The 25,943-nt window shown below is 58.3% G+C and overlaps 1 protein-coding gene across 13 annotated transcripts in view; it reads left to right on the plus strand.

The window, feature by feature from the left end:
• Window positions 1–319: 319 nt before the first annotated feature.
• The window catches only part of DCTN1 (dynactin subunit 1), a 28,725-nt gene continuing 3,101 nt past the window's right edge, over window positions 320–25,943 (plus strand). The window contains exons 1-25 of one of the 13 annotated variants that reach the window (XM_074341339.1): window positions 320–451; window positions 12,646–12,891; window positions 13,181–13,259; window positions 13,453–13,487; window positions 16,500–16,517; window positions 17,916–17,936; window positions 19,167–19,358; window positions 19,693–19,890; window positions 20,040–20,244; window positions 20,320–20,398; window positions 20,511–20,670; window positions 20,894–20,998; window positions 21,171–21,362; window positions 21,447–21,563; window positions 21,798–21,950; window positions 22,548–22,708; window positions 22,814–22,982; window positions 23,162–23,230; window positions 23,465–23,527; window positions 23,640–23,789; window positions 23,952–24,113; window positions 24,205–24,336; window positions 24,539–24,664; window positions 24,873–25,015; window positions 25,264–25,430. In XM_074341339.1, the coding sequence (XP_074197440.1) occupies window positions 12,664–12,891; window positions 13,181–13,259; window positions 13,453–13,487; window positions 16,500–16,517; window positions 17,916–17,936; window positions 19,167–19,358; window positions 19,693–19,890; window positions 20,040–20,244; window positions 20,320–20,398; window positions 20,511–20,670; window positions 20,894–20,998; window positions 21,171–21,362; window positions 21,447–21,563; window positions 21,798–21,950; window positions 22,548–22,708; window positions 22,814–22,982; window positions 23,162–23,230; window positions 23,465–23,527; window positions 23,640–23,789; window positions 23,952–24,113; window positions 24,205–24,336; window positions 24,539–24,664; window positions 24,873–25,015; window positions 25,264–25,430 (3,124 nt within the window). In that variant the 5' untranslated portion in view covers window positions 320–451; window positions 12,646–12,663. Of the gene's footprint in view, window positions 452–1,055; window positions 1,200–1,760; window positions 1,901–8,324; window positions 8,690–10,792; window positions 11,031–12,645; window positions 12,892–13,180; window positions 13,260–13,452; window positions 13,488–14,174; window positions 14,217–16,472; window positions 16,518–17,915; window positions 17,937–19,166; window positions 19,359–19,692; window positions 19,891–20,039; window positions 20,245–20,319; window positions 20,399–20,510; window positions 20,671–20,893; window positions 20,999–21,170; window positions 21,363–21,446; window positions 21,564–21,797; window positions 21,951–22,547; window positions 22,709–22,813; window positions 22,983–23,161; window positions 23,231–23,464; window positions 23,528–23,639; window positions 23,790–23,951; window positions 24,114–24,204; window positions 24,337–24,538; window positions 24,665–24,872; window positions 25,016–25,263; window positions 25,431–25,943 lie in introns of those variants that run through there. The other 12 variants (XM_074341338.1, XM_074341340.1, XM_074341341.1 and 9 more) reach the window with 12 other exon arrangements.

Consider the following 25,943-nt stretch of genomic DNA (forward strand, 5'->3'; position numbering starts at 1 on the left):
TAGCTGCTTGGCACTGAAAAGCTCAGCGACCCTCTGGGGGACCCACCGGCCCAACGCAAGGGAGCTCCCCGGCGCCTCTGCGCCGTCCGCGCCCGCCTGGGGAGCGCGCCGGCCGCCGCGCGCCGCCCTCCTCTGGGCCTAATCGGGTTCCCAGGCGCAGTGCGCACGCGCGCGCTTCGCCCCAGGCGTCCAGCTTTGTGCCTGATCGCTGTCTCCACGGCCGCGTCCGGGGGGCAGCTTTTAACCCGGGCTGGTCTTCGGGGAAGAGCAGCGTGTCCCCCGGACCCAGCGCGCCTCTGGGCCTCAGCGGCGAGAGGGCCCGGGGCGGGGGGCCTGCGGGTGTCGTGCGGCGCGTCGGGCAGCCCACGCGGGCGGGGCGGGCCCCCCGCTCGGGCCTGGGCGTCGGTCGCCGGTGGGGCCGGAGCCCGGCGCGGAGCCCCTGGCAGGACAGGTACGGAGGCGGCGACGCTGGCAACCGTCTCCTCCCCACCCCGTGTCGGCGAGGCTCCCGGCGGTGCACTGGGGGCTCGGCGCGCGGCGGGGCGCGGCCGGGAGCCGGGGGCGCGGGGCGGGGGCGGCGCGTATGGGGGGCCGCGGCGGGGGTGGGCGCCCGCCTGCGTCTGGGCCGGTCCCACCCGCCCGAGCGCCGTAGCCTGGCGGTGTTCTCCCGGGGTCGGAGTGCTTGTGCTTCCCAGTTCTTCCGAAACTGCCAGGGTTCCTCTCCATTCCTGGGAGCGTCCGAGGCACCCCTGAGCCCACTTCGAGCTACAGGTTTCCTGTGGGGCACATGGTTGAGAAGTTGTGTCACACGGAAAAAAAAAAAAAAAACCCCAAAACAACATAACAAAAAAACAGCCCAAATAGATTCAAGCATGGGGGCCTGGATGTGCGTTTAGTGTGTCTGTTTCCCACCCACTCCTGGGGCCCGCCTTACCTGGAAGGATGACCCTTGGGAAGTCGTCTTGCGCGTCCTCCCAACGAAATCACTCAGACGAGGAACTCCGCTGTTGTTAAAGAGGCGGTCACGTGGAAACTTGCCTTCATTTTTACAGTGAGCAGAGCAGCACGCCCATACTGACGAGTTACGAATGCATGTGCTTAAAGTCCTGAGAGTCGAGGAGCTCTGAGGTGGAGATTGACACTTTACCTGACTGACTGCCAAAGCCCAAGCCACGGGACGTTAAGGATAGTAGTTAACGGTAACTGTTTTCAAAAGGCGTTTTGTGTTCAAATATGTTTAGAAACTTCATGGTTAGGGTTTTCTCTACCATAGAATGTGCCAGTTTTCAATATGCTAATGATATTTACCTTGAACTTCCCACTGGAAGTAAACAGTATGGAGAGTTTCCCAGATATGAATGGAAAATCTTGGGCACTGTTTCCGTTTAACATATGAAACGGTTTGGGAAATGGAGTTCCAGCATCGAAACTAAAGGTTTGGAAGGGTGTAGTGTAGGTCAGTGCTTTTTGAACTTTAGTGGCGCATGCATCTGGCCGAGGGGAGGAGGGGGGGTTTCTTGTTCAATAAAATACAGATTTGGTTCCCAGGTGACGCTGAAGCTGCTGGTCCGTGGACCACACACACTTTGAGCAGCAAGGATGTGGATCACTGGATTGAAGGAGACCGTGCTCTGCGCCCTGCTCTCCACAGCAAACTGGGCTGCTTCTGAGTGATCGCTTCCCTGTCCGGGCCTATAAAATAGCAGACTGGACTAGAAGATCTCTAAGATTCCTTTCAGATCTAACATGCTGTGGTTCTAGTCTGGTTACCCCTGTGACAGTTGAGTTCCATCTAAAATATCCTTGCCCAGTGGCTGGTCTGGACTTGCACATTTCTAATAGTGGGGAAATTACTGCATGCATATAAGGCGTCCATCCCGTTTCATCTTGGAATCTCTCAGTAAGGAACTTTTTTGTTTTGTTGAAATACATCTCTGCAGCTTCCATACTGTTGGTCCGAGGTTATCTGTTAGAATGCAACAGAAAAGGAAAATGCAATCCTCTTTTAAATAGGTGACTCTTAAAGCGTGAGATGACAGTGTTTCTCCCTAGTTTCCCCAGACTGCATTATCCTTTACTCTTCCATGATGTTGTTCCAGATCCCTCTCTTAAATTCAGCCCTTCTGCGGTGCGGTGTAGTGGGGCTGTAGCTGGACTTTGAAAGGTGGGTGGGGCTTGCAAAACTGGGGAAAGCATCCTGAGCAGCAGACAGTGGTGCAGAGATGACACTGCATTTGTCAGATCCAGGATTGTTTGATTAAAGTAAGAAATGGTAAGATTTCTTACAGTGAGATTGTAAGGTTACTTACAATGAAAGACTTTGGGCAAAGCAGTATTTTAGAGTGTGTGGTTGTCTTACTATGGTGGGCAATGTGGTTGGAAATGGAGAAGCAGCAAGGCAGGGGGCCAGGTCTGTTTCATCGATCAGTAAAGAGAACTTACGTTGATGGTAACAGTAATGCCTTATATTTATGTGTGAGATTTTACAGATTACAGAAGGCAGTCTTTTCTTGGGAGGTGGGCAGAGCAGCTGTGACCCCGTTTTATAGAGGAGGCACCAAAGAGGGTAAATGATTTGCCTTAATTTGCAAAGCTGTTGAGTGGCTGACCAAAGTGATGACAGTGGTGATGGAGGAGGAAGGAAGGATGCGGGAGAAATACCGAGAAAGAAGTGATAAGTTGGGCCTGATTGACCAGGAGGGTACAAAGGAAAAGAAGTGGTCAGGGAGGAGTCAGACTAGTTGGGAAAATCGTAAGGCAAAATTGCCAGCTGCTGTGGGTTGCACTCTGCTGGCTGTCCCATTCGCTGGTGGCCGCCTGGAGTTACAGGTTGGGAGGGACCGCGGTGGAGGACTCCTCGGGTGTTCAGCCTGCCTACAGCCGGGGGTGCTGTGTGGGGCTGGGGCTGTCTGTCCCACACCAAGGGCGTGGGAACTGGACCTTCAGTGTCCCCCTGAGGAGGTGAGTGCTGAGCAGTTACCCGATTCAAATCTTAGGGTCCTTGCCATCCTGGAGACACTGAATTTGGTTTTATATAATTTTTCTTTAGAGGTTCTGGCTAGTTCTGGTCACCCTTGGCTGATGGACAGATGGGCTGTCCAGTCTGACCTCCCTGAGCGCCTGCTTGTCCACTGAGGGCGTCACTGAAGCAGCGACTGGGCCCTTGTCCCTCCCAGAGCCTCACTAAAGCTCTTTTCCCAGAAGATCTGCACTTCTCCTACGGCCTCGCGGTCTCCCTGTGCTCCTTTGACCCTGGACGCGTGTGAACTTGAGTTTTAGTGTCGCTACCACCTTCCAGTCCCTGGCGCTGTCCCTGCCTTTGTGGTTTCTTAGGTGCCTCTGTGGGGACGACGGAGCGACATGTGCGGGACTTCATGTCCCTCCCGGCGTCTCTGGGAAGCCTGTCAGAGCCAGCCTGTGCCCCAGCGCCTGGCGCGGTGCACATCCAGGCTTCTGCTCAGCGTCGAGGGCTGTCTGTGCTCAGTGCTTAGGAGACTGCGATGAGTAAAATCTGTCTGCCCTGGAAGAATTGATGATAATGAGACAACGTTTTAAATACACTGTGATACTGTAGTGGAGGTTTTTCCAAAGCGCTACGGGAGGGCAGAGCGGGGAGTGACTAGCCCCACGTGGAGACGTCAAAGGAATCTTTGGGAAAGAGGTGATAACTGAGTCTAGCCTTGAAGATGAAGAGAGAATGGACCTGGTGACGCTTGCAACATTCGCAGAAGCCTAAGGGAGGTAGATTCAGGTGGCTGGAATATAAGAGAACTTTGGGATCAAAGGAGAGGCGACTGATGAGACTAGATTCATAAGGAGGCCAGGTTTTTAACGGCCTGTAGTTTATGCTAAGATTCAGTTTTGTGGGAGGGAAGCCACTGGAGGTTTTCAGGCAGGGAGGTGATGTGATTGTATTTTGGGAAGCCAGTTGTGGAACTAGGCTGAAAGGGGAGAGTCTGGATCAGGGACGTCAGGAAACTCTTGTAGTAACCTAGGCTTGGCTGAAGGCTGAGTTAAAGATTAGGTCAGTGGGGGTGGGAAGGAGGGTACGAGTCAGAGAGACTGCAGAGACAGAGTTAACCTGACGCAACGACTCGTTGAGAACAGGAGACAGGGAGTTGTTGAGGATGACTCGGTTTTCTATTTTGGGTGGGTGGAGGTGCCAGTGGTAAAGGGAGAATATAGAAGAGGAATGTTTTTTTCTCTTTTTTCTTTGGGGGGGGTAATTGGGTTTATTTATTTTTATATTTGGAGGAGGGACTGGGGATTGAACCTAGGACCTCCTGCATGTTAAGCACGCACTCTACCACTTGAGCTATACCCTCGCCTCTAGAAGAGGAATGTTTTTGAGGGGGGAAGATAGCACGTGTTTTGGATCGTGTTGAATTTGGGGGCTCTTTGGCACTTAGCAGACAGGTGGAAATGTGGGTCTGGTTCAGAGGAGAGTCTGTGCCCTGGGGGTGGCAGGTGGAAGTGGTAGTCGGTGCTGTTGGAATGGATGAGCCCAGCCACGCTCCTCGAAGGCTGAGGATGCCAGAGGAGAGGAGAGGGACTGGTGGGCAAGGTGAGACAGAATGTTGTCCAGGGAGCGACAGAGGAAAAAGTTGCAGGAAGAGAATCAGCAGCCTCTGTTACTAGTGGGAGGTCAGGCAGGATAAGCTTGGAAAATGTACCTTGAGACTGGGCAATGAGGAGATTGTGGTCACCAGGGCGCTTTTTATGTTTTTTAGCGTGAGCAGCTTCTTTGGAGTCATAAGGACGGGAGCCAGGTGGATTGAAGAGTGGACGGGAAGTGAGGATGCGGAAGATGCCCTCACTTTGAGGTTTTTGGCGGGGAAGGAAGGAAGGAAGGGAGATGGTGGCAGCTTGTGGAGGAGTAGCAGAGACTAGAGACAGATTTTCCTGGACTAGAAGCCTTGAGCATGGGTTATCTGATGATGTGTAAGAGCCAGTAGGAAGGTGGCATTTGAAGGCACAGAGGAAAAGGTGATGGCTGAATCAGGCCCTTAGAGGAGGGGCGAGGGTTGCCTCTGAAAAGAAGGGGACATCGTTTCCTTGAAGAGCAGTGACAGAAGAAAGGAGAGAACGTGGGGAGAAAGAGGCGGTGATGGATGCATCTAAAATTGCAAAGGAATTCTCATCTAATAGGCTCAGTTTTCCTTCTCAGCAAGTTTACCTGCTGAGGGGTGGGGACCCTGGTGGGGGCTCGAGCAGGAAAGGGACTTGAAAGTGGGGAGGGAGGCTTGAAACAGCTCCCCAGAGAGGAGAGGGGACGAGCGCAGACCCGAGACGGGCTCCGGGAACGCTGATTCCCTCTGACCTTGAACCCTGCACTGTAGCCTTCTCTTTCCTCTTCCTGATCGTAATCGTGGCTGGCAGTTAGTAAGTGCTTGACTCCAGGCACTCTTCTGAGTGCTTCCCAGGCATTTTCCCGTGATTCTGACAACAATCCTGTTAGAAGGGTGTTGCTACTATCCCTGTTTTACAGAAGAGGGAATTGAGAGGATGACTTACTTACGCTTAGTGGTACTTACGTCCGATGAGTCTCTAAGCTCTGCAGAAATGGCATTCCTTCCACTGAGGCCTCAGAGAAAGGCAGAAATCTAATCCCAACTTCCAATTTCTGGACCTTGAGGGGCTGCAGTTTAGGGCTGCTGAGGAGAGCATGTTACCAGGCCAGTCTGTGGGTGTGATGGTGGCCTGGGTGAGCAGGGTGGTGGGGTCAGATGGTGGCCTGGGTGGGCAGGTTGGTGGGGTCAACGTTGCTCCTGTATTTTTACAGCTACGTAGGGAACTCTGAAATCCTTGTGTGGTTTCCCAGCAACCTGACTAGAAAGACAAGTGATGGATATTGATTTGTTAGGTACTGCAGGCTGAGAAAATAATTTTTTCTGCCAGCTGTGGGACAGGGCAGACTCATAACCTTATATAATAGCATAGATTATTAATACTCACCTTTTATGTTTTCGCCATTGGTGTGATAGGTAGAATTTGTAGGTAAGGCGCACGCCTGGCTTGAGCGGAAGGGGAGAATGGTGAGATGGCATGGGTGGAAAATGGACTTACCTTCTCCTGCTGCAGCCGCTGGAGCATCGTTTCTGTGTCCTTCCTCTTGAGGTTGCCATGGATACGCCTTTGCGTGGTGACTTGAAGAGATTGATTTCCATGATGATCAGATGATGACGTGGATTTAAAAAGAGAAAGGACAGAATGCCCTGCTTCTGCGGAGTGGCCCGTGAGCTGCCCTGACGGCAGAGCCCAGCACAGCCGAGGTGGCCGTGGCTTTGTTGGCTGCTTAGCTTTTGCTGAAGTTGTGAAATGGTGCATCTCTCTCTTTAGGGCGCAGGCTCAGGGTTCCCTGTCTGCAGGGTCCTAGTGCCAGGGACTTGCTGGTTGATTCATGGGGAGGAAGCAGCAGGAACTTTGCATAGGCAGTTGAGGAGGACTCCTGCCAGCTCTGGGAGGGTTGCAGTTCCTGCATACAGGGCTGCCTGCTCTCAAGGGCCTGTTGCCTTCCTGCAAAAGCTCCTTCATTGAGGAAAAGGAGTAGCTTTCCTTCCTGGCTCTTGGAGGTCTGGGCCCTGTGGAGGTGGACCTGGCAATTAGTGGGTATTCCTGGGGGGAGGGGGGTACCGTGGGAGGGGGTAGCCCTGTATTCAGATTAGGAGTGGGCTGCAGATATTTCTGGGGATAATGGGGAGCTGGAGAGGTAAGGAAAGTCCATGTAGGGTCTGAGTTCTGTCTGTCTGAGACCTGCAAGGCAGATGCTGGAACAGGACCTGGGAACCAAGGGCTCTGTGTGCGTCTTCTCTGGGTTCCTGGGCACACCTGGCATCCAGCCTTCCAAGCTTCCAGTCCCTGAGTGTCTGTTCCCCTCTCCTTTCCTCACTCCTGGGGGACTCAAGTTCACGCTTATCCCTTCCCTATTGGTGCCTTTAGAGATGTACAACTTCACCCTAGTTTTAAGAAAATCTGTATCTTGCTCATTAGCATTATGTTTCATTTTATCTCTTCGCAACCAAATCAGAATACCCAGTGCCTATGCAGTTCAGTTCAAGTTCAAGTGTGCGGTCCCTGCTTTCAGACTGCCTGGATTTCAAACCTCTACGAGTGGGATCTGAGAAAGCAAACAGCTGGGTTATCCCAGGATCAAGGTTAAGTGAGGTGAAGCAAGAGGAAGTCAAGGGCTCCAAGGTTGCCGGGTACCAGTTAAAGCAAGAAACGGTGCAAGCTGGGTGCGGAGGGGCTGGTCCTCCTTACTCGTTGCGCCTCGATTCCCGATAATCCGCTGGTTTTCCTGTCATTTCTGAAACTTGCTCCGAGACTGCTGGTAACCTGTTTACCAGACAGAGACTTTTCCCTTCTCTCTTCCCATTTTCCTAGACTTTGAAGCAGTATTCAGTGTCACTGAGGAGGAAACCAGAAGTCCAGGGGGTATCTGTCTTCCGGCTGAGGGAACGTGGAACTCGGCGTTGTCCTGTGTGACGAGGGGTGGGGCCCGGCGGTGCTGTTGCAGGGCCGCCTCCCTCCCTGCGCAGCTTAGTCAGATGCGCCCCCGCCGGCCGGCCGTGAGGCTTGAGTGAGGCGTTTGGCCTCTGAGACTCAGTTCTGTCGCCTGTAGGACGCAGGTAGTGGGACCGGTGTTGTCCGCATCACAGGTTCACCTTGGAAGGAGGGCGTGAGATGCATGTGTTAGTGGCCACGGTTACAGCTGCCCCGGAGAAGATGCTAAGGACAAGATGATTATCTCTCTGCTAACACGCTCAGTTTCCAATTCTGTTATCAATCATTCTTCCATTCCTCCTGCTAGAAAACACCCAAGTTTTACTCATTCCTTCACTTCCTCATGCATTCATTCACCCACCTATTTATGCATGAAACATGTGTTTGTACTGTTACCAGCGTCCCCTCTCAGCAATGAGAAGACCATGTCTGTAATTTGTTGAGCACGTACCCTGTGGTAGGCGCTGTGCTAAGTACTCCGGTCTTATTTATTTAATCCTCACAACATCCCTGTGAGGTCAGCTTTACTTCCCCCTTTTTTGTCAGATGGGGTAACTGGTGCTCTGAAAATACCTCCCCCGGAGTTGATGTGCAGGTGAGGAACTAGGAGAAGCAGAGCTGTATCCAGGTCTGTCACCTTCAGAGCCCGGACAGGCTCACCGCTGCTTTCCCCATGTCTGATCCAACGTGGGGCTTTCTCCAGGCTCTTTTGTACTGTCCCTGAATTGGTCCATTTCCTCTTCTCTGTCTCCGTCTCTCTCAGGAACCGGGTTTAGACCATCCTCACCCCTTGCTCTGTTGCCGCGGCCTCCGTCCTGTGCGTCCCTGTCTTCACCAAGTCGCTCCCGCCTCTGCTCCGCCTCGTTCTCTGCCACCTGCTGATCCTCCTCAAGGAGCTTTCATCATGCAAGTCTCCTGCTCAGGGGGGTCTGGCTCCCCGCTGTTACCGGAGCCAGTTCATCTCTGGCTGGTGTTAAACTCCCTGACTGTCCATACTTACCTTCTGATACAGCTCAGTGTCGACGCGCTAGGCCATTCAAGAAATGTTTGACTCCCTGCACTGAGAGTGACGAGAGCGTGAAGAGGACAGGTTGTGGGCTCCGGTTTGAAAGGCTCCTAGTCTGATAGGAGAACTCATCTAGAATTCTTCACTTCAGCCCAGCCAGTCATCTTTCATTTTCCCCAGGCAAGCAGAGTCCTGTGTCGCTGCTCACCCTGCGCCCACAGTTTGCAGTGTCGCAGGCCTTCCTGCTCCACAGAGCCACGGAAGCAACTCGTAATTCAAGGCCTAGTCGGGTTTTCCTTTTCTTTCCAGCTCACCTTCTTCTTCTCTGTGATTCCTTATAATGTTTATTGTTGAGACATTTTATTTAAGACCTATTCACCACTTCTTATCCAGCGAGGTAGTTCTCTGTACTCCAGCAGCCTCTGCACGTGTTACAGAGCGCTTTTACGTGCGTTCTCTTATTTGAGCCTCACAACGTACGGCAGGTGCTGGTCGCGTTTTCACAGGGGAGGAAACAGCCTGCACGGACTTAGGTGGCTGTATATGCTTGTGTGGCTAGTGAGTTGTGCTGTGGCTCTTCAATCTGAGCCCTTTTGAATCTTTGAAGGCTGTGTGGCCCCGAGGAAGAGCGCGGCTTTGGGAACCTAGAAGCATGTGACCCAGTGAGCAGACTGGAAAGCCCAGAGGGTTCTGGTTCAGGCTTTGCTTGCGGTTTTGGCTTCACCTCTTGCCTTCTGTGTAGCTTCAGGGAAGTTGCTCAGTTGTCTAAGCCTCAGCTTCTCTGTCAGCACTGGTCCCGGCCTGCCTCTCTGTGGGGGATGGAGGTGTCCAAACCTGAGGACGACGTTGCCAGCTCCCTGGCTTTGAGTTCTTACTCTGCGCTGTCCGAAATGTTTCACGTGGATTATCTCAGCTAATCCTCGCAGCAGCTCTCAGAAAGGTTCTCTGCTTGTTCCCAACTAACAGGTGAGGACATTGAGGCCCAGAGATAGGAAGTGACTGGACTGAGTTTATGTAGCTACCATATGCTGAAGCCAGGAATCGAACAGAAGCAGCCCCCGTCTAGAACCGGAACCGCGGCGCTAAACAAGTCTTCTTGAAGGTCCTCTGTAGACTGTAAAGTGCTGTGCTCCTGCGGAAGCCCAGGCTGCAGGGAGCTGCGCGGCCCTGCCCACCCGTGTAATGGGGATAGAAGGGAGGGGACAACATGGAGCTTTTGCAGGGGAGGAGAAGAATGGTTTCTTAGGGAGTCTGGCCAGGATTGGAGATGTGGAGAGGGGTTTGGGAGCCGTGTATCTGGCCGTTGGCTATCACTCTACTGTTAGGCTGTCTGGCCTGCCTTAGCAAGAGGGTGGAATGGAGGAAGACCCTGCTCGGCCAGTGAAGCCCAGTGCGGACAAGACAGGTACTTCAGGCCCAGGGCATCTACATCCACGCTGCGCCCAGTGGAGCCAGAGGTCAGCGCCCTGGACAACCCTGTTGGCTACTTCGGGGCAGGGACCCTGAACTGCTGGCTTACAGCCTATGCTAGATGGGTACATGAATGCAGTGGTCTGGGGTACAGAGCCCTCTGGAGACCTCTCACTAGGCTGTATCATCTTACTAAATTAAACATTTTAAATGATAAAAGGAACCCATGGTTATTTTTAAATACATTTTGTGCAATATAGAAAATCAGCTTTTTCATGGTTTCTGTTCAGGAGATGCCTGGGCAGCAAGGCCAGGAGCGCAGGGCGCAGGGGCCAGTGCTGTGGGGGCTGGGGTACGTGACTTGCTGTGTGTGTGGGTGTGACGTTGCCGCCATTGCTGCCCTTCCTTTGCTGTGTATTGGGCAGGGGTCCTGGCTCCTCTGGCCCAGGGTAGGATTGAAATCCAGACCCTAGTCACGTGGGTCTGGCCCGGAGGCCAGAAGTTAGAAAGGGGAGGGAGAAAGGAGAGTGAGATACCCTGTTCTGGCCGTGTGCAGGCCCTGTTTTGAAGTGCCACTTGATGCTTGTGGGTCTGCTGAGGTCTCGGATCCTGGGGGCGGGGGTGGGGGTGGCAGGGATGGTGAGGGCGTGCAGACTAGGAGGACCGCCAGGGCTGTGCTCCCGGCCCTAGGACGGTGGGCCCAGTCCCGCATTCCCTGTCCCTCTTGTCCTGGCCCCGGTGGAGCAGGGGGGCATTAGGACCCAGAGGCCAGCGCGGCTCCTGACAAGTCTAGAGCAGCACTAGCGCAGAGTGAGACTCATCAGCTGGCGGCAGGACTCCTGTGTCTGGGTTCAGGAATCCTCCGGCAGCAGGGGCTCTGGCTGCTCAGCCCCCATCTCTGTCCCCATCCCTCCCCCAGCGGGCCACCCAGTGAGGTCCATGGACTGGGGAGGGCCATGCCTGCCGGCTCCTGCGCTTGTCCATGAGGGCCCGGAGCCCTGACCCTCCTGCCTAGCTTTCTGCCTTTTCTCTCTGTCGCTGGCCACCTGGGGGAGGGGGTGGAGGCCAGGGGAGCAACATGGCCCAGAGCAAGAGGCACGTGTACAGCCGGGTAAGTGGCCCTGGTCTGGGAGGGCCCTGGAGAAGGCCTGGGTGCCTGTGGACATTGCTGTGGGGGCTGGGAGACAGGCTGGGGCCACTCGCAGCCCCGCTGGTGCTGGACCGCACAGGCTGCCCTTCCCAGCGCTGGGCCCTCGGTGGATACTGGCAAGGCATGACTGCTGACTCTGATTGGAGCTCGGGCCAGAGGTTCCTGCGGGCGGCCAGACCGTCCTGGGGATTCCGAGTGGGGTCGGTGGGCTGGAATGGCCTTGCAGTGAAGCCTTTCTTCCGAGCAGCTTTGTTGTGTGTCACTTGCTCTCCCGCTCTTCTGGCCAAGGCTGAATCCGGAGTGTCCACCCAGTGTGTCCACCCGGGTCTGGGAGGCTGGTTAGGGTTAGGAGGTTGGGGAGAGTGTCTGAGTCTGAGGCCAGCCCTGATGTTACGGTCAGTTTCTTTTATTGTCGGGTCCATGAGAGCCACTCTGCTGTCTCAGGTATGATTTGGGGTCCCGGAGCCCCTGGGAATGTTAGCATCAGCTTCCCAGATGAGCTCTTTGGGGGAGAACGTTGGGGAGTGACTGGCTCTGGCCAGGTTCCCTATGTAGCCAAGTGGGGCGTCAGAAGGGAACCCTGTGGCGTCTTCAGGGCCTTGCTGCCACTTCATGCCTCATTCACCTGTTTGCAAGGCCCCTGGTTCTTGGAGCTGGTATTGCTAAAAATGGCTTAGGTGTGATTTTCTTCTAAACCCTGGGCCTGTTTGGGACCTAATTTCACATTGTCCTGTCATCACGGGTGTGTCAGAAGCTGAGAGGTTCCCAAGGACAGCGTTCAGTCAGTCCTGCGCTTGTCCATCCGAGGGGTGATAAGGCATCCGTTTGGCCCAGTGGGCGGAGTCTGGGGACAGATCTGAGGTACCTGCCTTACCTGGCCTTCAGTTTTGTTTCCATAGCAGCAACCCGAGTGAAGACTCTCCAGAGCTGTGGGTAGAGAGTTGGTAGCCCAGGCTCAGGCCGGGAAGAAGGGAGTCAAATGGCTGAATGGGCTCCCTGAGGCGTCTGGGAGTGTGACGGGGGGCGTGGGGGTGGGGGTGGGGAGTCAGCCCAGGTAGGAGTGGTGGTGACCTGAGGGCTAGAAGGGGAGGCGGTTGTGTGCCGCTGAAAGGGAGAGGCCTTAGAGAGCCACCTGAACCTCAGGGAAGACAGGCAGCAGGGGGGAGGGGAGCAGGGTTCTGTGGGGTCGCTCACGGACTCGCCTGGCCCATGAGTCAGGGCACTGTGCTGTGGGGAGCCTGGTCTAAACCACGTTATTTGCTTGAGCAGTTCCCCTCCTGGGGGCGGTGTTCCTGAGGGAGCAGCCATGTGGGGTGACACTTACAGATCTATCAGTGAATTCTGATTTATTGTTAAATTTAAGTATAAACTTAAAAAAATTTCTGGCAGATTCCAGAGGAGTCTAGAGAAATTTTAGAACACATCACTGACATTTGTCAAAGGGGAATTTGACAGGGGGGACTTCACCGTGAGAAATGGGGTTCAGGCCAGGGTCCTGACTGGGGCCTTTCTTACCATCAGGATGACACCTCTGACCTGAGGCTTTTAACCCTGCACGTTTGCATGTGTCTTTCAGACTCCCAGTGGCAGCAGAATGAGTGCGGAGGCAAGCGCCCGGCCCCTGCGAGTGGGCTCCCGTGTGGAGGTGATTGGGAAAGGCCACCGGGGCACCGTGGCCTATGTTGGAGCCACACTCTTTGCCACTGGCAAATGGGTAGGCGTGATCCTGGATGAAGCAAAGGGCAAGAATGATGGAACTGTCCAAGGCAGAAAGTACTTCACTTGTGATGAAGGACATGGCATCTTTGTGCGCCAGTCCCAGGTGCTCACCTCCTTTGTGTGTGTGTGTGTGTGTACACGTGTGCAGGAACGCACGTGGGCGTGGACCCATGCTCTGTTGCATGCGCAGCTGCTGTGCTGGGGCTCCCGAGTCCTGGGTATGAGCTTAAGTCTCTGGATGGGAGAGTGGGAGGTAGTGGGGGAGGGAAGACTGAGAGCCATCCTTAGGGAGACTGCCCTATACCCCAGGCTTGCTTAGGACCTGGGCAGGGGCCCCTGTTCCGTCCACCCATCCGTGATCTGGCTATAGTGAGTCTGTTCTGTGGCCTCAGATCCAGGTGTTTGAAGATGGAGCAGACACTACTTCCCCAGAGACACCCGATTCTTCTGCCTCGAAGGTCCTCAGGAGAGGTGAGCGCCACCTGCTTGCATTGCTCCTCACACCCGCGAGCCCCCAGGACTTCTCCCCCGAGCAGGGGCCGCGGTGGATCCTGAGATTCTCCACCAGCGCCGTGTGCCCTTGTTACACCCTGCCTGCCCGGCCGCGGTGCTCTGTGCCCCTGCGCCTCAGTGCACACACTGTGTTTCTGTTTGCATTCTGCAGAGGGAGCTGACTCAAACGCAAAGACCAGCAAACCGGTAAGTGGTTGGGGGTGGGCGTGGGGAGCAAGAGGGAGAAAGCGGGAAAGGAGGAAGAGGGGAGGGAGACCCCATCCTAGGCAGGGAGAAGCAGTAGGTGAGTAAACGGAGTTAGCCTTCCAGCCTCCATTCTCCCTGCGAAGGAAGCTTTCTGGGCGTGAGTTGCTGCCTTAGCGCTAGAGGCGGTAGCAGAGCAAAGCTGTTAGGGCCCAGAAGTTCTGGATCCATTGGAACTGAGGCTCGGGGGCCTAAGGAGGCCAGGTCTGACCCTAGTAGTGTCAGCTTCCTGCCTTTTGGTCCCCAAGGCTGCCGACACCTGAAGGCTGTAGGGTAGGGGGAAGGTAGGGACTGGAGGAGTAAGGCGCGCTCTATTCACAGGTGAATGGAAGGGAGCCGGGCCCTCTGCCACCTGTTGTAGGCTGTGTGCCGAGGGCCCGCTGTAGCTCCCCTCTGCTGCTCTGTCCAGGGTGTGTGAGGTGGGGCTCCAGACTCTCCAGCTTCCCTGGGCCAGGTAGTGGACCTCCTGGAAGCTGATCCTTGAGAGAGCCCTCTTCTCACTTAACCCTGGACTTGACAGTGACCTGACTCCCTCCACACCTGTGTGTGCCTGAATTGGTCCTAACACCTGTACCCAGGATGTCTGGCCAGCCAGCGCCGTGTGACCTTCACTCTGTTCTCTAACTCTGCCCTTTCCTACTCCTCATGCAGCGGGGACTGAAGCCTAAGAAGGTGGTGTGTTTACTGTTTGTGCCTGGGTGGGTGAGGGCCATGAGCCCCCTCCCCAGCTGTCCTGCATGTCCCTGGGCTGCTGCATGCCTGTGTGTGCGTGTGCGTGCGCCCTTGGGACTGGGGTGGCCAGAGGACATGGCAGCCTGGCTTTCAGAATTCCTCTGAGGGGTGCAGGGTCCTCAGGCTCAATGTCCAGGCCCAGGTAGCACTGACTGGGGGTGATCCTCACCCGTCCTCACACCCCTGCCCCCGCCTCCGGACTTCTAGTCAGAGATGCCGAGCATTCGACCGGAAACAGCAGCTGCATGGAGTAGAGCGTTTACTGGGTGCAGTGGCTTCTCACTTAGCCTGAACTGAGGGGTAGTGGCAGGGGAGACCGGGGGTTCGGGAGTGGGGGACGTAGGAAGTGAGGAGGTTGGGTCAGGAGGCGGGCGGTCAGGGAACAGAGCACAGGGGGAGCAGTCCTGAGCTCAGAAGCCTGCGCTGTGCCTGCCTCTGGGTGGGGCTGCCGTGACCGCCCCGCCCTCCCTGCCTCGTCCGTCCTCTGGGGCCGCGCCCGCCCGCCTCCCCTGCCCCCCCCCCCCCCGCCCCGCAGCCTTCCGCGGCCAGCATCAGAGTGCGGCTCAGCCCTGCCGCTCCCGCTCCCGAGGCTCTGGCCTAAGTCGCTGCCATGACCACTTCTTCACACCAGCGCCTGCCCTGGGGGCTGTCCCCCCCGCATGTGCCTGTCTGACCTGTACGCCCTGTGCTGTGTGTGTGTTTCTGTGGTTTCCGCGTCGCCAGCCTGTTTCTGGCCCTTCTGACCTTGCATGGGGAGCTGCTAGGTTGAGGCAGTGGGGTGGGGAGGGGACGTATTTTGACGTCTGTTTGGTGGCGGGTCCTCACTTGGGAGTCTTGCCTTGGAGGAGACAATATGCTGGGGTCCTGGCTCAGGACGGAACAGGGATGTAAGAAGGAAAATACCGCCCTTAAGGATGCTGGACCCGCTGCAGACACTTGGCTTTTCCCCTTGATTGTTGTCTCCTGGCTGCGGGTCCCATCTTACCGCAGGCCCCCGAAGAGAGCAGAGCAGGGACCTGCAGTCTGGGGTCTGTGGAGGAGTTCTGGCCGCAGTCCCACCTGGCCCTGGGTGGGGCCTGAGCCGTGCCCGAATCTCGGGGTTTCGGCAGCTGCCTGGGGAAATGTGGCAAAGCCCGGCCTAGGCTCCCTTGCTGCGCCTTGGCTCCCGGTGGGTGCAGAGTGCCAGCCAAGTAGTCCAGGCCCCCACTCGGTCTCCCTCCGCAGTGCTTCTCTCACAGGGAGCAGGGAGCTGCACCAGAACAAAAAAAGGGCTTTTAAAGGGGGAGGGCGGGAGAGAAACCAGACGTCTCTGCAAGGTGCGCAGCCCTTTCTAGAAGCCCGTTACAGACAGACGCAGCCCTGCCTACAACCAGGGGAGAGTTGGGAGAGGAGCCAGACACTGTCATTAGCGCTGCCGCTGCCCAGATGGAATGTTCCCCAGGGTTTCATATGTGCCCTGCAGAGGAGGGGTGCTCTGGGCGCCCGCACCTCCTGAGCCACCATTAGGGTGTTGTCTGTGTGTATAAGAGACAGAAATGGAGATGATGGGGTTGTGGGCAGAGGGGAGTGAGGGCATGAGAGAGGCTGATGAAGCAGCGAGGCCCGGTGTCCCTGTCCAGTGATACCCTGGTCCCAGAGAGGTCATCGCAGAAATGGGATGGCCCCCAGCCCAGTTTCTTGGAGCAAATTCTTGGGGGTGGGATCTCGGGAAGGGGAGGGAGGAGCCAGAACCAGTTCTTTGGAGGAGGAAGCAGGGCGGGTTCAGGGAAGGACTTTGTCCAGTCATGAGGAGGAGGAGGAGGAGCCAGCAGAGCCTGGCAGTTGCTAGGTGACCGAGGAGCAGTGACTCCACCCACAGTGGAGAAGAGGAGGGTGGGTGCATGACGTCAGGCGGAGCTGGTGCTGCGGCCACTGAGGCTGCCATCAGCCTAAGCTGGCGAACTAGGCCGGGTGCCTCTCCGGTGCCTGCCGGAGCCTGGCTGTCCCCACCGCTCACCTGTGGGGGCTTCTGCATCTGAGCTGCAGCCCTTGGCCAGCTGGGGAGCTGCCGGGCCGGGAAGCTGAGGCTGCATTGTTGGGATTTGATGCACTAATCTCCTGTCTCCGCCGCCTTTCCCTCTGTTCGGTCTCTTTCCCTCCCTCCCTCCCTCCCTCCTTCCCTCCGTCTGTCCTTCCTCTGTTTCCTCCCCTGGCTCTCTCTGGTTTTCTGCAATGATGAGACAGGCACCGACAGCCCGAAAGGTACTCTTGCTTGCTCTGGTCCTGCTGCCGGGTTGCCAGCGTGATGGTGGCAGCAGGCTGCTGGGGTGGGGGTGGGGGCTGGTTGCCTTCCTCTGTCTACCTGGTCGGGGGAGGAGGACGGGGATGCAGGTGGGGGCAGGGAGGGGCGTGTGTCGCTGCCGTGCCCCGTGCCCTGGGCGTCTGCTGACCTGCCTCCTTTTGGCTCTGAATCTCTGTTCCGGGCCTTGTACCCAGTGGCCTCACAGGTTTGGGCTTCACGCATCTTTTGCTGTGAACTGGCTCTGGGAGCGATTCCTGTGAGAGGATCTGGGGAAGCAGGTCCACATGTTCATGCCTCTAGCAGGCCTGCCTCACCCGACCTTTGCTAGAATGACCCTTGGTTGCACTGCCAGCATCCCACCCTCGCTGGGGTTTGTACCAAGGGGCTTTGCCTAGAGTAGCTTTTAACACACAGCTATGGAGGGTCACCCAGGGTAGTAGAGGGCGGGGTTAGTCTCCTGGGGAGACCTAGAAGCAGGGCCCAAGGGAAATCTTGTTTTTGCCAGATCTGTGAGACTCTGGGTGGCAAGAACACCGTTTGGGTGTTGGAGTTAATCATCTGTTTCCCACTTTGCAGTGACCTGAGGGGTTTCTGGCTTTGGCTCCGGGCAGTGGTTTCCCAGTGCTGCTGCCCGCCCCCACCTCCTTTCTTGCAGGCGGGTGGGGTTACTTTGCTGGGCTCTGAGCTTCTGGCTAATGCAATATTCATGGTGCTGACACCTGAGCCCTCTGCCCTGGGCTGGGGACTGCTGCGGGAACTGGTCCCGGGGAGGGGGTTGGGGGGCGGGAGGACAGCAGTGCTCCTCTGCCTCGGGGACTTGATCTCCCTCTGCAGGTTCCTGTCCCTCACTTTGGGTTCATATCATCCCTCACGTCACATGGGATTTCTAGGGAGTCCTCTGTGGAGTCTGGCACTGGAAGAAAGGGGCTGACCTGGGAAGGTCCTTGGGAGTGGTGGGCAGGTGGGGCTCTGGGCTGGAGTGGGAGAAGGTGTTGCAGAAGGCTGGTCTCTGGAGACCTTCTCTGCCAGCTGCTGCCCTTGGTCTCCTGTGGTTCAGCTTAGGAGACAGGGACTTCTGGGGTTTCCAGGGTGTCTGAAGGGGTGAGGTCTGCAAGGGTAGGACAGAAGCGGGGAAAGGAGCCAGTGGGGAATCGGAGTTCTGAGTTCCTGGAGTAGGACACAGAGATTCACTGGAGGAAGGGGATGGGGTGGGGAGGGAGGGAGCGGGGGGACCGCTAGCCGTGGCCTCATTCCTGTTGCTGCTCCTGCTCTCATTGCTGTCCCTTTTGCTGTCTGTCTGTCTTCCATTGTCCTTTCTTTCCTGACTACTTCTCCTCTGGCTCCTGTTGCCTGTCCAGACCACAACTCGGCGGCCCAAGGTGAGAAAAAGCAGGCCTCTGTACAAGCCACTGCTGAGTGTACACACATTTTAGGCGTGTGCGTGTGTGTGGGCAGGTGTACGGGCAAGTGAAAGTTGGTCACAGTGCATCCTGGCTTCTCTTTTCAGGGGAGTGAGGGGACCGAGGGTAATGACAGGCCCCTCCTGAGAAAATGACTCTTGGCTCTCAGAGGGGGTAGCTTGAATGCAGAAGAGAAGTTAGAGTGGTTGTGGTTAATCCAGGCAGGCTTTCTCGAAGAAGGGCATTTTGACCAGCTTTTGGGTGTGTGTTTGGGGGGCAGGGGGATTGGAAGAGAGGTGAAAAAGAACTTGGCTGTGTCAGTGTCAGGGAATGAGGAGGTGGGTGTGTCTGTGAAAGGCTTTGGGTGGCGGGGGGCAGTCTGGCTAGCGCGCAGTCTCTGAGTGTCAGCCCAGCTGGAGAGCCTGGAGGCTCAGCCCTGCGAGGAAGAGCACGGGCAGGCCTGCCTGCTCGGGGCCTCACTCCACGGGGCCGGGGGAGCGTCCTCTGATTGGAGCCCCTGTGTGTTGGGAGAGGGAGGTGACAGGTGGGTTGACTGTACTGACCTTGTTTTGGGGGGAGCCAAGGATTGCAACTTTTACCCTCGCCCTTTTACCTGCCGGCTCCCCTGAAGTAGACCAAGGGAAGGAGAGTCAGCTTCATTTAAAGAGCGGGGAGGGCCTCACAGGGGCGGAGAGCCTCGTACCCCCACTTCTAGCCCAGCCGTCTTTGGGAACGTGAACGTTAGAGATCAGCCTGTTCTTTCTCTCTGGGAAGGACACTGAGGCACTTTTCCCCCTCGGGGAGGAGGGCACAGGCCCAGAGCAACGATAGGATAGTGTTAAGAAGTCGCTAGAATGATCACAAGTGGGTCACAGAGGGGAGGTCTGGGAGTGAGGGATTCCGCCCCAAGGGGATAGTGCCAGAGCTGGGAGGAACGTGGGGTCAGTGCCAAGGGAGGAGCCTTATAATCTTATGTGTCCTTCCATCCCTTCCTCTCCCGCCACCGCCCCCTCACCCCGGTCCTGTGTCACTGTCTCTGGCTGTGTCATTTTCCGTCTGCCCTCCGCTCTCTCTGTTCTCATTGTGCTCTGATACTCTCTGCCTTTATCCTCCTCTGTCTCTTCTCTCACCATGTCTCATATTCCGTCTCTCTCTCTTTACCACCCCTGCCCCCTGCTCTTTCTGGTCTGCCCCTACCCTCTCCGATAGCCCACCCGCCCAGCCAGTTCCGGGGCGGCCGGGGCCAGTAGCTCCCTGGGCCCCTCCGGATCAGCATCCGCAGGCGAGCTGAGCAGCAGCGAGCCCAGCACCCCGGCCCAGACCCCGCTGGCGGCCCCCATCATCCCCACGCCGGCCCTCACCTCTCCCGGAGCAGCCCCCCCGCTTCCTTCCCCCTCTAAGGTAAGGACTGGGGTCAGCGTGAAGAAGAACCAAGACACAAAGGGGCCTGTCACCCTGGCAGGAGCTTAGACGTTTCCCAGGGCTGGGGGAGGCCCAGAACTTGGGTCAGAAGGGTGGGGACAGCACATAGGCCTCTCGTCACTGACCAAGCTCCCCTTTCCTCGCTGCCCCTCTCCCACACTTGCCCCGTACGCGTTGGGCTTCCCTCGGATGTTCGTATGCCACTTCCATTGACCCTGCGCCTGGAATGACGGCTACATACGTTTCTTTCCGCTCAGCCTCGGTGGGGAAGGTGGGGTGGCTGTGCATAGACCAAGGGGTCTCTCCTTTGCAGGAGGAGGAGGGGCTGAGGGCCCAGGTGCGGGACCTGGAGGAGAAACTGGAGACCCTGCGACTGAAACGCGCAGAAGACAAGGCAAAACTAAAAGAGTTGGAGAAACACAAGATCCAGCTGGAGCAGGTGCAGGAATGGAAAAGCAAAATGCAGGAGCAGCAGGCAGACCTGCAGCGGCGCCTCAAGGAGGCGCGGAAGGTGGGGCCTGGGATGAAGGGGGCGTCTGGGGAGGCCCGGGGCCCGGGGAAGCACGCTGGGAACTGGGCTGGAACCGGAGCCTGGAGTGTCCTGTGAGAAAGGGTGCCTGCTGCGCGCTCGTGCCCCCGCCCACCTCCACCGCTCTTCAGGAAGCCAAGGAGGCGCTGGAGGCCAAGGAACGCTACATGGAGGAGATGGCCGACACTGCGGACGCCATCGAGATGGCCACTCTGGACAAGGAGATGGCCGAAGAGCGGGCCGAGTCCCTGCAGCAGGAGGTGGAGGCGCTGAAGGAGCGTGTGGACGAGCTCACCACCGACTTGGAGATCCTCAAGGCCGAGATTGAAGAGAAGGGTAAGGGCCAGGAGCAGCCGGGCACCGAGTGGCAGGGTCGGAACCTTGTCTGAAAGTGTCGATGGTCTTCCCCAGGCTCTGACGGGGCTGCGTCCAGCTATCAGCTCAAGCAGCTCGAGGAGCAGAACGCGCGCCTGAAGGACGCCCTGGTGAGGTAGGGCCCTCTGCTGCTGGGCTCGCCCGGCTGCCTCCAGACGGGTCAGGGCGGCCATCACGCGGGGGCTCTGACACACGCCCTCTCTCCTTCTCTCTCCACTTTCCCCCAGGATGCGGGATCTTTCTTCTTCAGAGAAGCAGGAGCATGTGAAACTGCAGAAGCTCATGGAGAAGAAGAACCAAGAGCTGGAAGCTGTGAGGCAGCAGCGGGAGCGGCTGCAGGAGGAGCTGACCCAGGCAGAGAGCACCATCGACGAGCTCAAGGAGCAGGTCTGGGGGCCCAGCGCCTTGCCTGGGGCGCCCCCGTCGACCCCCCTGCTGGCCTGGGGGGCCCAGCGCCTTGCCCGGGGCGCCCCCACCGACCCCCCTGCTGGCCTGGGGGGCCCAGCACCCTGCCCGGGGCGCCCCCGCCGACCCCCCTGCTGGCGCCGCCTCTGGGTGCTGTCTGGGCCCCTTTCAGCAGCCTCCTCCCTGCCCCCTCCCGGTTACGCAGGTGGACGCCGCTCTGGGTGCTGAGGAGATGGTGGAGATGCTGACGGACCGGAACCTGAATCTGGAGGAGAAAGTGCGGGAACTGAGGGAGACCGTGGGCGACTTGGTGAGAGAACAGCAGGCCCCTGACCTCTGACCCTGGGGGGGTTGGGAGGGACTTGCTGAGGGATGGACTGACCTGTGACCCCTGACCTTGGAGCAGGGCGTGTGGTGAGTGAACCCGCCCCGGCCTGTGCCCTCCCCCTGACTTTCCTTCCCACCACCTCACGGCCTCCCAGGAAGCGATGAACGAGATGAACGACGAGCTGCAGGAGAACGCGCGCGAGACGGAGCTGGAACTGCGGGAGCAGCTGGACATGGCGGGTGCGCGGGTCCGGGAGGCCCAGAAGCGGGTGGAGGCGGCCCAGGAGACGGTGGCAGACTATCAGCAAACCATCAAGAAGTACCGCCAGCTGACCGCCCACCTGCAGGTGCCTGGTGCCCCCTGCGCGCTGCCCACGGCCGTCCCGGGCCCCTCGGGAGCCGGCCGGGCCTCACCGTCTGTCCCGCCCCAGGACATGAACCGCGAGCTGACGAGCCAGCAGGAGGCGTCTGCGGAGAGGCAGCAGCAGCCGCCACCGGAGACTTTTGACTTCAAGATCAAGTTTGCTGAGACGAAGGCCCACGCCAAGGTCAGGGGAGTGGGTGGGCCGGAGACGGCTGAGTGCCGGGGCGCCAGCCCGGGCGCGGCTGTGCGCTGACTTGGCCGGGGCTTCTGGGCTTCAGGTTCCTGGGTGGGGGGGGTGGTTTGGAAGCCTCCTGGCCTGGGCTTGTCCCAGAAGCAGGGCACGGGGTGGAGCACGGCATGGCGGTTACGAGTTTCTCTCCAGACTGGCTGAGAGCCCACCTCTTCGTCTGCCTCACAGGCAATTGAGATGGAATTGAGGCAGATGGAGGTGGCCCAGGCCAACCGGCACATGTCCCTGCTGACAGCCTTCATGCCCGACAGCTTCCTTCGGCCAGGCGGGGACCACGACTGCGTCCTGGTGCTGCTGCTCATTCCTCGTCTCGTTTGCAAGGTACAGTCTGTCCATCCCATGCTCCGCCGGAGTCTGTTGACCTTGCTCTGAACAGGGCCTTGCGGATGCCAAGGAAAGGCAGCAGGCAGCGCCCCTGCTCGCAGAGTTCGCGATGCAGTGAGGAGCACAGTCAGCAGGGGCCCAGGCAGACGTTTCTTACGCGTGGCGGGTGACGGTGGGGAGGTGGCTGCTTTGAGAGAACACAGCTGGGGATCTGACTTAGGTAGAGGGACATCACTGAAGGGATAACGCTTGAGGTGAGACCCAGAAGATGCCTACGAGTTAGTGGGGAGATAATTGTCAGGAGAGCATTCTAGGGAGAAGGGCAGCAGGAGCGGCGGCCTGAAGGCTTGGGAAGGAGCTTGATCCCACTGGTCCTGCTATCCGTCCATCCCCACATCCCAGATCCCCAGAACCACCGGTGACCGCGTCAGTGCCCTCTCCCCGTGTATGGCTCCTTGCCCGTCTGAGAGCTGTCTCTGCTTTCCCCCTCACGTCTCCGTGCCCCGCGCGTAGTTGCTCAGCTCCGTGTATTCCTAAGTCTGCGTTCTCCGTTCTCTGCCCTGAGCCCCAGGTCTCTGGTGCTTCCTCCCACAGGCAGAGCTGATCCGGAAGCAGGCCCAGGAGAAGTTTGAACTAAGTGAGAACTGTTCAGAGCGGCCGGGGCTTCGAGGGGCTGCGGGGGAGCAGCTCAGCTTTGCTGCTGGGCTGGTGTACTCGCTGAGTTTGCTGCAGGCCACCCTGCACCGTTACGAGCAGTAAGTGACCCCCGAGCCCTACGCCAGGGCCACGGGCCCGGGACTGGCTGGAACTGACATTGCCTGGGAGACCCTGGCCTCACAGGGCCCTCCGCTGGTCTCCAGTGCCCTCTCTCAGTGCCACGTGGACGTGTATAAGAAGGTGGGCAGCCTCTACCCCGAGATGAGTGCCCACGAGCGCTCCTTGGATTTCCTCATCGAGCTGCTGCACAAGGATCAGCTGGATGAGACTGTCAACGTGGAGCCTCTCACCAAGGCCATCAAGTACTACCAGGTCTGGGGCGAGAACCCCGGCTTGGCCCAGGAGGAAGGGAGGGTTTCTTCTGCTGGGCGCCCTTGCTCTCTCGTACCCCTGGAGTCCCAGGATACCTGGGGCTCAAATTGCAGTTTGGGAAGAATTCTCCATTCTTCCAAGGCCTGAAGGCTGTCTGCCTCTTTGTCATCCGTCTTCAGCACCTGTACAGCGTCCACCTCGCCGATCAGCCTGAGGACAGCACCATGCAGCTGGCCGACCACATCAAGGTGAGGTGTCCGGGCCGGCGGCTGAGCCCCTTAGAGAGACCAGAAACAGAAGATATCAGATCAGGCCCTTAAGGGGTGTCACGTAGGACTGGGACAGGGTCACTAAAGCCAGATCAGGGAAGCCAGAGGGCCCACTATGTACGGGGGTCAGCCGAGGGCGGAGACTCCTTAGAGGTGGTGACGGGGCAGAGGGCCCCCTGCTGAGAGCTGAGCGCCGTGCCTCCGTCCTCACAGTTCACGCAGAGCGCCCTGGACTGCATGAGCGTGGAGGCGGGCCGGCTGCGCGCCTTCTTGCAGGTGAGAGCACAGCTGGGTCTGCGTGGGCTCCTCTTCTTTCTTGGTCCCCGCCTCCTCACCCTCAGCCCCAGTACTGACTGGGTTCCCCATGCATTTCCTACTCCCTGAGCAGGGTGGGCAGGAGGCTTCAGATATTGCCCTCCTGCTCCGGGACCTGGAAACATCGTGCAGCGACATCCGCCAGTTCTGCAAGAAGATCCGAAGGCGAATGCCAGGGACGGATGCTCCCGGGATCCCAGCTGCACTAGCCTTCGGCCCACAGGTTTAGGGCTGGGAGGGGGGACGGGAAGGAAGCTGAGTAGAACCAGGAGGGGCCTGGCATGGCAAGATCGGGCTCTGGTTGGGGGACAAGGATGGTTTTGAGAGAGCTGGGGGCTGTGGTGCTGGGCCCAGGGTGGGCTCCTGACTCTGACCGGTTGCACAGGTATCTGACACCCTCCTGGACTGCAGGAAGCACTTGACGTGGGTGGTGGCTGTGCTGCAGGAGGTGGCAGCTGCCGCCGCCCAGCTCGTTGCCCCGCTGGCGGAGAATGAGGGACTGCCTGTGGCTACCCTGGAGGAGCTGGCTTTCAAAGCAAACGAGCAGGTGGGCCGGGATGGCTGGGCTGAAGGTGGTGCTGGGGGAGTCAGCTGGGCCCCCTGTGTGGAGTTCTCACTGTTGCCGTGGGCTCCTACAGATCTACGGGGCCCCCTCCAGCAGCCCCCATGAGTGTCTGCGCCAGTCATGCAGCATCCTCATCAGTACCATGAACAAGGTGGCCACGGCCATGCAGGAGGGAGAGTACGACGCAGAGCGGCCCCCTAGCAAGGTGGGTGGGGAGCCCCTTGGAGGCCTCCGGGGGCCTGGAGGACCTGGACTGCCAGAGCTACTGCTGTTACAGGAGGGCTGGGAGGCCGAGGGAAGAGATTTGGAGAAAGCAAGGAGATTTTCCCTGTGACCGGATCTCTAAAAGGAGCACCTTGGTGACCTTCTCTCCCCGCCCCACCCTCTGCCCTGACCCTGACCCTTAGCCTCCCCCTGTTGAGCTGCGGGCGGCAGCCCTTCGTGCGGAGATCACAGACGCTGAAGGCCTGGGCTTGAAGCTTGAAGATCGAGAGACAGTTATTAAGGAGTTGAAGAAGTCACTCAAGATTAAGGTGAGGGCAGGGAAGGCTCAGGACCTGGGGGGCCAGGAAGTACTGTGGGGCACAGGGCAGCCGTGGTGTGGGCTGAGGGGGGGCGTGGTGCCTGTGGTCAGTGGGAGTTCTTGGGGGGCCTGAGGGAGCCTGCTGTCTCACGGTCTAGCCGGGTCCCTGGGGGGCCGTGGGGGTGTAAGGGGACTAGACGCGCTCTGCCCTCGTCCAGGGGGAGGAGCTCAGTGAGGCCAACGTGCGGCTGAGCCTCCTGGAGAAGAAGCTGGACAGTGCGGCCAAGGATGCAGATGAGCGCATCGAGAAGGTCCAGACCCGGCTGGAGGAGACCCAGGCGCTGCTGCGGAAGAAGGAGAAGTCAGGCACCTCCCCCGGGCCCTGCTCACTCCAGCCCTCCCTCCTGCGGCAGCTCTCTGCCCCCCAACCCAGGCCCCCCCGTAGTGAGACTCCCCCGGGGGCACAGCCCCATGGTGTGGTCCCAGTCTGAGCCTCTTCTGCCCCTGGCTCCCCGCCGGCAGGGCCGCTCCCGGGACCCGCCGGGACTGAGGAGTGGGGATGGGGCCCTGGGGAAGGGGCTCTGCCCAAGCCCAGCTTCTCCTTCACAGAGAGTTTGAGGAGACGATGGATGCCCTTCAGGCTGACATCGACCAGCTGGAGGCAGAGAAAGCAGAGTTAAAGCAGCGGCTGAACAGCCAGTCCAAGCGCACGATCGAGGGGCTCCGGGGGCCCCCTCCCTCGGGTATTGCCACCCTGGTCTCTGACATTGCTGGGGGTGAGTGCAGTGGGGCCGGCCCAGAGGAACCTGAAAGGCCTCCCTCCCGCCCTTGGTCGCAGTTTGACTTCTGCCCCCTCTTACCCGCCCGGACGTTCAGCTGGGAACGTGCTTGCCCGGTGTCACTCCGTGGCAGCTTTCACCAAGCACTTACTTCTCCTGAGGTGTGTGGCGTTGTCTGACCAAGTGGGGGCAGTGAGGCATCAGCGAGTTGTCCGCGAAGCTCAGAGTTACAGCATCAGTTAGACGCTGGTAGATGTCCCTTCTGGTTCTGCGGTCTGGCCTTTCTGTCCCAGCCGTGACTTACGAGGGCCACCGGCCTGCAGCAGGCGGGACTCGCGGCCGTGGCGCCCAGCAGGGCCCGGTGCTCGCCCCTCGTTCCTCCTCTGCGTGGCCATTACGTTTTCTCCGCTGAGTCCATGTGGCTTCACCCTGTGGTGTGGTTGTCCCTTCCATTGCTGAATTCGCCCAGTGTCACCTGGGGCTTGTGTTCTGACCTTTGCCTGGTCTCTT

The sequence above is a fragment of the Camelus bactrianus genome, chromosome 15, assembly GCF_048773025.1.
Source record: "Camelus bactrianus isolate YW-2024 breed Bactrian camel chromosome 15, ASM4877302v1, whole genome shotgun sequence".
Lineage (NCBI taxonomy): Eukaryota > Metazoa > Chordata > Mammalia > Artiodactyla > Camelidae > Camelus > Camelus bactrianus.